This window comes from Eublepharis macularius, chromosome 14 (genome assembly GCF_028583425.1).
Source record: "Eublepharis macularius isolate TG4126 chromosome 14, MPM_Emac_v1.0, whole genome shotgun sequence".
In the NCBI taxonomy this organism is placed as follows: domain Eukaryota; kingdom Metazoa; phylum Chordata; class Lepidosauria; order Squamata; family Eublepharidae; genus Eublepharis; species Eublepharis macularius.
Genome location: NC_072803.1, coordinates 35,055,782 through 35,065,058, shown reverse-complemented (window position 1 = coordinate 35,065,058; position 9,277 = coordinate 35,055,782). Strand labels below are relative to the sequence as shown.

Sequence of the window (9,277 nt, the reverse complement as noted above, 5' to 3'; positions counted from 1 at the left end):
TTGCGAGTACTATCCCTTTAAGAGGCAACCCCCTCTTCCCTCTTCCCTCCTCCCCGCCGCCTTGTTTATAACACGGTGCCACCGAACTTGCACCTTATCCTTTTCTTGGCCACGCCCTCCACCGCGCCCATTGGATAGAAACCGCTAGCCCCTCGCTCGCATTGGCCGAGGGTCCGCAGACAAGTTTGACGGCGCCAGAAGGAGAGTCAGCTGACCTTCCTTTGCCCAGTCCACTCCCCCTAGTAGCTGCCTTTTGGTGCTGCAGCTGCAGCTACTGCTGGCTCTGGCAATGGTGGGCAATTGCAGTGGGCTGGTCTTACTACTAGGGTGGGTTGCTGCGTTGTGGTGGGGTTGTGTGGCAGTCAAGGCATCCCAGGACTCCAGAGACCACCGAGAAGCCGGGGCTCCCCTGGAGACCTGGGCCCCCCAGACCCCAGAGGCTAGGCTGCTCCAGGAACCTGGGTCCTCTCACCCGAAGGTGCTGGGCTTCCGCCTGGAGGAGGGAGCCTTGGCTACTGGTGGCCTCATCCAGGCTAACCCAGGGGCCACCTTTCGCCTGCGCCTGTATGGTACTGGCCTCAGCAACCACAGCTGGCCCTGGGTGGCCTTTGTACCCCTGGGAAGCTCCTGTGTGATTCCTGAAGGGGCTTCTTCCTCTACGCCCTCCCCTTCTGGCGCCCCAGACCTGCTTTTGCATGATATTTTGCCTGTTGGAGAATATGCAGTGCTGGTGACAGTGAAGGTGCCTTCTGGGAGCTCCCAGGGCCAGTATCATCTTTGCACCTTGGCAGGGCCTGGGCACCAGTGGGCTCCAGCTGCCCCTGGTGATGCTATCTTGGTGACAGAAGATGAAGGTGGGGGTGGGAGAGTTGCACCTGTGACCTTGCCCCCTCCGTTGGCACCCTGGCTTCTGGGCACCCTTGTGGCTCTACTGCTGGCTTTCTTGGCCTTGCTCCGTGTTTTGCAGCTCAGCACTTTGTGGCTGGATCCAGTGGAACTGTACGTGTTGCGGGACTGTGGCTCGGAATCTGAGCGAGAGGCTTCTAAAGTACTGGAGACCGTTCGACAACGTGGGACATTTGTCCTTTGCTCTCTGCTAATTCTGAGTTCCTTGGCCAATGCTGCCTTGGCAGTGCTTTTCTATAGAGCCGTGGGGATGCTGGTGCCTGCTATCCTAGGTGTGGCAGGTTTGGTCTTTCTCTTAGCTGAGGTGCTGCCTTTCACCATTAGTTCACGGTGGGGACTTTTGTTGGCCCCCCGTGGGCTCTGGCTCACCCAGCTCTTCATGCTGCTCACTTTCCCCATCTCACTACCACTCAGCAAGGTGCTGGAACTTGCTTTGCACCATGACACCAGCACGTGCCTCCTACGGGAGAAGATCTTGGACATGGTGCGCAACAGTGATCCCTACAATGAATTTGTGCGGGAGGAGTTCAGCAAGGGTGCCCTGCGCAACAAGACAGTTGAGGATGTGCTGACGCCGCTGGACGAGTGTTTCATGCTCAATGCCTCTGCTGTGCTGGACTTCAACAACATGTCCATGATCATGCAGAGCGGCTACACCCGCATCCCAGTCTATGAAGATGAGCGCACCAACCTGGTGGACATGCTTTATGTCAAGGACTTGGCCATGGTAGATCCTGATGACTGCACCCCTCTCAGCACCATCATCAAGTTCTACAACCACCCCCTTCACTTTGTCTTCAATGACACTAAGCTGGATGCTGTGCTGGAGGAGTTCAAGCGAGGTAAATTGGACACCCTTGGGGGGTAGAGTGTTTGTTTTGTATGGATAAGGTCATAAGTTCCCTGTATTCCACAGAGTCTTGGGGTTTCCTAGCATGATTCATGAGAAGATCCGTAATGGAAGGCATGCTTTGCTGACAGAGTTTGTCCACCACTGTTGGTCTCTTCTAACGTATAGCTACAGGGGAGTGTTAGGTGTGCAGTAGGGAGCATCTTCAGTTCACCCAGAATGATGGTGAGGCCAAACATGTCTGTCCTGTGGTTGCATGGAGTAAATTTGTGTCCCAGGACATGCAGTGATAATGATATTGGGCTGGGTGGATTGGTAGTCTGGTTTGATTTAAGTCAATAGAAATAGGGGGAGGGGGTCTTCTATTGGCTTCTCTCCAAGAATGCTCCGCTCTGTCCAGATCTGCCTGCCCCATACTCTTAAGCTTCCACTGATACGCAAAGCAGCTTTCATAAAATATCATAAATACAAAAATGTCAAAGAGGCTTAAGCATGCCAAATAGTACGGTAGCAATTAAATTAGAACATTTAAAAGCTACGTAGCAACATTGCCTAAAACCAGTTCCAAAATCAATAACGTGCTACTTAGCAGCATAGCAAGTTAAACTGCAAGAAACAATATGACAAGAAAGTGCTAGGTAAAAAGGCATGGCAGACATATCGGATTTAGTGCCAGGTGGGTGGATATGAGGCATATTGGCATTCCCAATATGAGGCACTAAAAGAGAGAAGGCATATAGCCATCCCATCCAATTCAGATCAAAGTGAGACTTGGAGAACTCTCAGATAATCTCTTAGTCGACATGCTCCTGAGGGAGCAAACAGAAGTGAATCTCTAACCATTATAACTATCAAAACCAGCAAGATGAATTCCCTATAACTCTTACTAGTCAGCAGTCTTATCATTGTATTTTGTATACCAATTGATAATTCTGAACTGTCTCTGAAGGCAGTTTGTGAGATGGTGATTTTTCTTTCCCAATGCGTTCTGAACTTGATGTTTCACTGGACTCCATTTCTTTCTTTGGAGCCTTATCAAGATGGCTGTGTTGGTCTAACAGAGTCAGTCCAGAGCAGCGTGATAATTTTTATTGAGCCAGCTAATAACCGAAGATCATTGCCAGTTTTGAACCCCATACGCAATTCACGTGTGTGTTTTCATCTGATCACATGTGTGTACAAGATAAAGAGTTTTGTACGGTTCACTGTTGGATTGCTCCTTAAAGAAAGAGAGTCCAGGTTATTTGTCTACTGATATGTTGCTACTCTGCCATGAGGTTCCTGAGGCAATAAGCTACATAAATATGTAAACAATCAATTTCATAGCTTGGTAAAGCTAGGGGAGGCTCTTCGTGTCTTCGGGAGTAACTTCTGATGTTAACATCTTTGATGGAAAGCAGTTCCTTTAAAGTAGAAATAAAAACAACTTACTGTCTTCCAGTATAGAAACTCTTCTCTGCCTAGTCACCTTTAAACAATTCTTACTTGCCCCAGGTGACCAGGCAAGTGGCTGTTTACATAACAATGTTTCCAAGAAAGAAACTATATATTGCACAAACTACAGTAGAGCTGGAAACCTTGAGGGTAGCCACGGATACTGTGGAGGGTAAACGGTCTAAAGATGCTTGATTGAGGTAGAGCACAGGTTCAAAAACACTCTGTGTGTTCATGCTTGACTTTAGCCTGGAGAGCCAACATGGTCAGGTTTGTACCCCCATGGAAGCTCTCCGTTTGCCAGTCATTCTTTCTCAGCTTAACCTACCTCAACAAAGTTGTTAGGATAAAATAGAGGAGGGGAGAATGATGATGTAAGCCACTTTGGGTCTCTATTGGGGAGAAAAGTGGGGTATAAATATATAAATAAAATGCAGCCCTCACTGGGGTCAACCTATGCCTGGGCTGTCCCAGTTCACATTGCAGGTGTAGCTGAATACTTTTCCATTCCCACCCCACCCCACCCCACCTCCATTCCCTGCTTAAAGAAAAGTGCCTTATCAAAGAGGGTGGATAGGTCTCCTCCTCTCTTTCTATGGGAAAGAAACTGCTTTTTAAAAAAACAGAACACTCAGTCATACAAGCCCCCACTTGCAGTCTGTAGTGGTACAATCTAGGCACAGATTGATTACCTCCATAAAAAACTAGACTTGTGCTACAAGGTATGGAAGCAAGAAACTTTCCATTAGTAATTCTCTTATTCTTTGACGTGGGCTGCAGGTGAGATCCATCGCTGATTGAGTTCTACGTAACAACTGAATCTGGATGAAAAAAATCTAGAAGAGTTGTAGTAAAAAAAAAATTGCAGAGGCTGGATTAGATGAAAAGATCTGTAAATGGATTCCCGCATTGGTTTTTATTGGTAAATATCAGCTGTAGGGGCCCAATCTTATTTTGGGCTGGTTCGAGATGTCAGAGATCCCCTGGAGTTGCTACCTGTCCCCTTCGTGGAAATTATGGAGATTGTTTATCTGTTGTCTGTTTCCCCCAGTGAGGCAAATAGCAGTTCTAAGAAGCCATTGGAAGTTGGCAGGATGATACCTGGGGGTGAAAAGTTTAAAAAAGCTTCTGTGTCATGACCTCAATCAGAATTTCAAAGATGGGGGTTTGGCTGCTGTTTATCAACAAAATCACCCACTAGTACGTTACTGGGGCCTAGTCTGTGCATGGTTTTCTCAGTTTTTTTGTTGGGTTTTTTGTTTATGTATAGAATTTTATGGTAGATTAAATCAGCAGTGTTTCATAGGCAGGGCTATTTATGTTGTGATTCTTCAGCAGTGCAGGAAACACTTCCTTGCCATACGTCATTTTCCTGAGACAGCCTCTATTTTCACCTTAAAGCAACTTCCTAGTCCTTATGGCTATAAAGATACACCTGAAAGTGCCTCTTGAAATCTCAGGATTCAGCGAGGTGGCTAATTATAACTCCAGTGGTCCAAGATGAATCTTCAGTGCCCTCATGAGCAAAACTAGAAATAAATTTACAAAATAACAGCACAGGATTAACGAAGTGAAATAAAAACAATTATACAAAAGAGTTCAATATGCGTAGTTCAGCGTTTCAGGGTGTACTATTTGGATTTCCTGAACTCAGAATTTTTTTTTTTTGTAGACTAGAGCAAATTATGAAAGTGTGGAAGATAGCTACCTAAAGAAAGGAAGAAAAGACTCCTGTCCTGTGCTTTGGAGCCATTTATAAATAATGCCTGTGCATTTTCAAATGTATGTCTGCAGCCCAGTACGCTGCTTTTTAGAAAGAAAACCCAAAAAGCTGAGATTGTTCAGAATCTGGATTGGGCGCAGCATTGTGCACGGGCGAATGCTAAACAGTTGGGAGCCTTGATTTTAGAAACTGCTCCCGATTAGGCAAGATTCCTTTCTTTCCTTGTGACTCTCCCTCCCAAGCACCATGCTGCACTTTCTGTGTGGAAACAAATGTGACATAATTGGGCTTTGCATAGATTGTACATGAACAGTTTTACAGGAACGCTCTCAAAGCCTTTCCAACAATAATAAAGCCAGTGTGTGGCCTGGCCAAGGAGAAGGAGTGTGACACCTTTGATTCTGGTCTCAAAGAATTACACAATTGTTCTCCCAAACGATAAACCTTCTCATTTCTGTCTTGTGAGCCCCCCACCCCAGCCAAGAAGCCAGCAGACACTTGAGGAAAATGGCCCTACGGCCACTATTTAAACCATTTCCCTCCCCTATTCCTCCAGGTGTGTGGATTTGCTGGAACATCTGTACTGGCCTATGAAAAATCCTAGGAAACTTGTCTGGATTTTGGACCCCTATCTTTAGGATGCAGGAAGAGGGAAATTCAAAGATGAGCCAAGACCTGCCTTAATAGATATTCTAGAAGCATGTCTTCAAAGCCACAAGTTGTGGTTTCTGATTAGTGTTAAGAGTTTCTGTAAAATTCTGTTCTGTCAATTATCACAACCGCCTTGGAAGATAGGTTAGCATGCTTCCTCTGTATAATGTGTGACAGCTGCTAGGAACTGCTGGTACTTCCCTGGTCTCTTATTTTTACTGTCTTGTCATCATTCTGCTCCTTGCAAAAATGTGCCCAATTCTTAGATTGGAAGAAAGTGCCCAAATTGAACAAGCACATTCAAAATAAGCAACTTGAGTTGATTGCATCCTCTAGTTCCTGTGGAATTTTCTTGTAACTAAAGAGCCCTGACTTTCTTTGGTGTAACAGAATTGGGATTCAGGTCAAGGTTGTGCCAAAATGTAGACAACAGCTGTGCCTTTGGCCGGGTTTTGGAACTTGCAGTGTTAAAAATCATAACACAGAAGGGCATTGCAGACAGCTGGTACAGTTGGCCTCTCTTGAAGAACCTACTTTCTTTAGAATTTATGTGTCCCAGGAATTCTGTTAAACCTAGAAAAGAAAAAGGCATACCTGGAATCTCTAAACAAGTAACACACCACTGGTTAAGGTTACCAACCTCGGCGGCAGGGGGCTGGAGATCTCCCCAAATTACAACTGATCTCCAGATTACAGAGATCAGTTCCCCTAGAGAAAATGGCTGCTGAGGTCTCTCCCTCTGAGGTCTCCCTTCGCAGACTCTACCCTCAAATCTCCAGGAATTTCCCAATCTGGAGATGGCAACCCTAGTCCTAATAAAAGTGATCACAAGAATGTAGCCCTGGTCCAGTATGCTGTGGTAGTATTGTAACAGTCAGTACCTACTGACCTGCCTTCTGCTAACCTGTGTGCTTTGGCAGTAGTTATGCCACCTGTGAGTACTGAGTAGTCTTGTTGCTCAAAAGCAACCATTTGTGCTGATGAAGAATTCAGCATGCAAAACAGCTGGTTGGCCCCTTACGGCTGTGTCTGTAGGTTTGAAGTCTCCAGTAGTCCGCCCAGTTCTTAATACACTCTTGAGAAGAACTTTTTCTTTCAAGTCTCTATAGGCGTTATAAAGGGCTTAAGCTGCAGGGTTGTTGGGGAGGACTTGAGAAGACTGGAAAGCAAATGCTAAAGAGACTTTGCAAGAAAAGAAACTCTTCTGATGCCATTCAGTTTGGTTCTTTACACACTTTGCAGGGCAAGGATTGCATTTGCAACCTTTGCTTTATCATCAGGCTACACAGTATTCCCAGCACAAGTATGCAGGAACTCACACAGCCTAATTCCAAAAGAGGAAGATCAAAGGGAGGACCACAGCTGGAGCAAAACTGATGTCATGTAATAGACTCTGCTGGGTTCTGGATCCCACCCCACCCCAGTCTTCCTTGGCCAGAGCATCAAGTTGTTCCCCAGGAGATCTGGAAAGATCCTAACACAGATCCTGCCCCATCTGCCCATCATCTGCTCAGATGGTCATCTGGACATTAGAGCCTGTTTTTGTTGAAGAGGCCAACTGTCTCTGTACATGCGCAGAATGCCTGAAAGTTTTTTCCTTCTGCTGGTCATGGTAGCATAAAGTTTCTAGGTCAGTGATATTGCTTCCAGGGAAACTTGAGCTCCAGTGCTTGTCTTGAAATCCCTCTCCATCTGTCCTACATGTTCATTCTCATTTTCCTGATCACTGGTCCCCACCAGCAGTGCTAGCAATCAAGGGCATAGTAAAGGACACCACTTTGGAGTCCAGACACCCTGCATCTTTCTGCCTTTACTACCATTGGAGTACTTCTCTCTTGCCCTTCTCATTTCACATTGTGTGATCTTCATTCCGTTTTCTCGTATGTGTATTCAAGGCTTTTTAGATGCTAAATTGTCTTACTCTTGAGCATATGGCCACAGTTTAGTACCAGCTTCTGAAATCATAAAGCTGGGTCTGAAGCCAGAAGTCCCATCTGCTGGGCCATAACCCATCTCTCTTCACTCTCCTAGGTTTCTGCAAGAAGTTGTACGCCTTGCCCACAAGGCACTCAGTCCGTATCTTTGGTGCCAGTTTAGGGTAAAAATCAGAGGTGGCCAAACTTGCTTAATATAAGAGCCACATAGAATAAACCTCAGATGTTTGAGATCCGCAAGACAGTAAAAATTGAAGTAACTTTAGAGGAAGAGGCGGGTTTGGGGGAGTGCTGCAAAAGTGACATCACAGGAAGGGGTGGGTTCTCCTTTCCTGCTATCTCTTTTCTCCTGACAACCTCTGTGGGGGGAGTTTGCAAGGTTGCCTATTTCCCCCTCCTTCCCTGCTAAAATAAACTGTATGGCCATGGCGATGCTCAAAGACCTCCAGGAGCCACATGATATGTCTAGAAGAGCCGCATGTGGCTCCCGAGCCGCAGTTTGGCCACCCCTGGTATAAATAATAGGGAGATCACTTTCGTCCTTTCTCATGATGCTTGAACTTGGGATTCCCCAGTGAAACTGCTGGCCTGTAGATTCAGCTCCAGGCACATAAGTGCCAGAGTCTATTGCAGCAGAAACAACAGAAAGCATTATGCCACCTCAAAGACGAACATGAATTGTAGTGCAAGTTTGGGGGGGAAGAGTCCACTTGGACAGAAGTATGAAGTGTTATCCTCAGTTGGCAGATGCGTACACGTCCTGTAAGCTGTGAAAATGTCTGCTACAAGTCTGTTAGCCTTTTAAGGTGCTTTTGTTTTAGGATTCTCTTCTCTCTTGCTCTTGCTGTAGCAGATTAACACAGGACTGGGGGGATTGCATGCCAAAATGCAATGAATTACAGTGGTTAGGCTGCAGCTGCATCCACACAATAGGAATGCTCCATTTCCCTGTTACCACTGCTACGAGTACAGAGGCATTCACACAGGTAATGGGGCACCCACTTGGGAGTTTGGGGCACATTTTCCTTCTCCAGCTACCATTGTCCTTGCATTTTTCCCTTGCTGTACCACTGGAAGGTTTTTTGGATGCTTTTTAAATAATCTCTCATTACTGTTGCATTATAATGTTATAATAATCTATGGCCATGAAAGATTTGTGCTACAATAATTCAAGTATCAGATGTCTCAAAACTCTGCTGTTTTGGCAGAATGCCTAATTAACTTGTGACAATCACCGCCACATAGTGTGGTAATGACCATTTGCTTGATTTTTTTTTTAAAAGAAGGATTAGATAAATTCATAAGTTCTCCATGGCTGTCACAGTTTAATGGAACCTCCATTTTCAGAGGTAATGAAAAACAGGGGAAGGCTTTCCGTTCAGATCTGGCTTGTGGACTTTTTGAAAACATCTGGATGCCATTGTTGGAAACTGGATTTGGAGCTAGATGCACTTTGGCCCAAGCCCACAAGGCGATTTGTGTGATCTTGAAAAAGCTGGAGGCATTGAGAACCAGTCAAGGTATTTAAATGGCTGTCTTTGTTCTCTCCTCCAGTAAGGGCAATGTGAGTTAATGTCTTCTTGAACTAAGCTGCATGTGGCTCCATAGCTACTAGCCATGTTTGTTGTGCAGTGGCCAAAGCCATGAATGGCTGAAGTTCAACAGAAACAGGCAAGTAGCTTACCTTACTGAGCCCCCTATCCCTTTCTGTTTCAAGCTGCATTTTCCTTGCGATGGAGCAGCGAGTGCCTTTGAAACATCTCTCAGTGTATCACCAGC

General features: G+C 45.8%; 1 protein-coding gene across 3 annotated transcripts in view; it reads left to right on the top strand.

Moving 5' to 3' along the window:
* The first annotated feature begins 254 nt into the window (after positions 1–254).
* The window catches only part of CNNM3 (cyclin and CBS domain divalent metal cation transport mediator 3), a 35,380-nt gene continuing 26,357 nt past the window's right edge, over positions 255–9,277 (top strand). For all 3 annotated transcript variants that reach the window (XM_054997599.1, XM_054997597.1, XM_054997598.1), the window contains exon 1: positions 255–1,748. In XM_054997599.1, the coding sequence (XP_054853574.1) occupies positions 290–1,748 (1,459 nt within the window). In that variant the 5' untranslated portion in view covers positions 255–289. The remainder of the gene's footprint in view (positions 1,749–9,277) is intronic.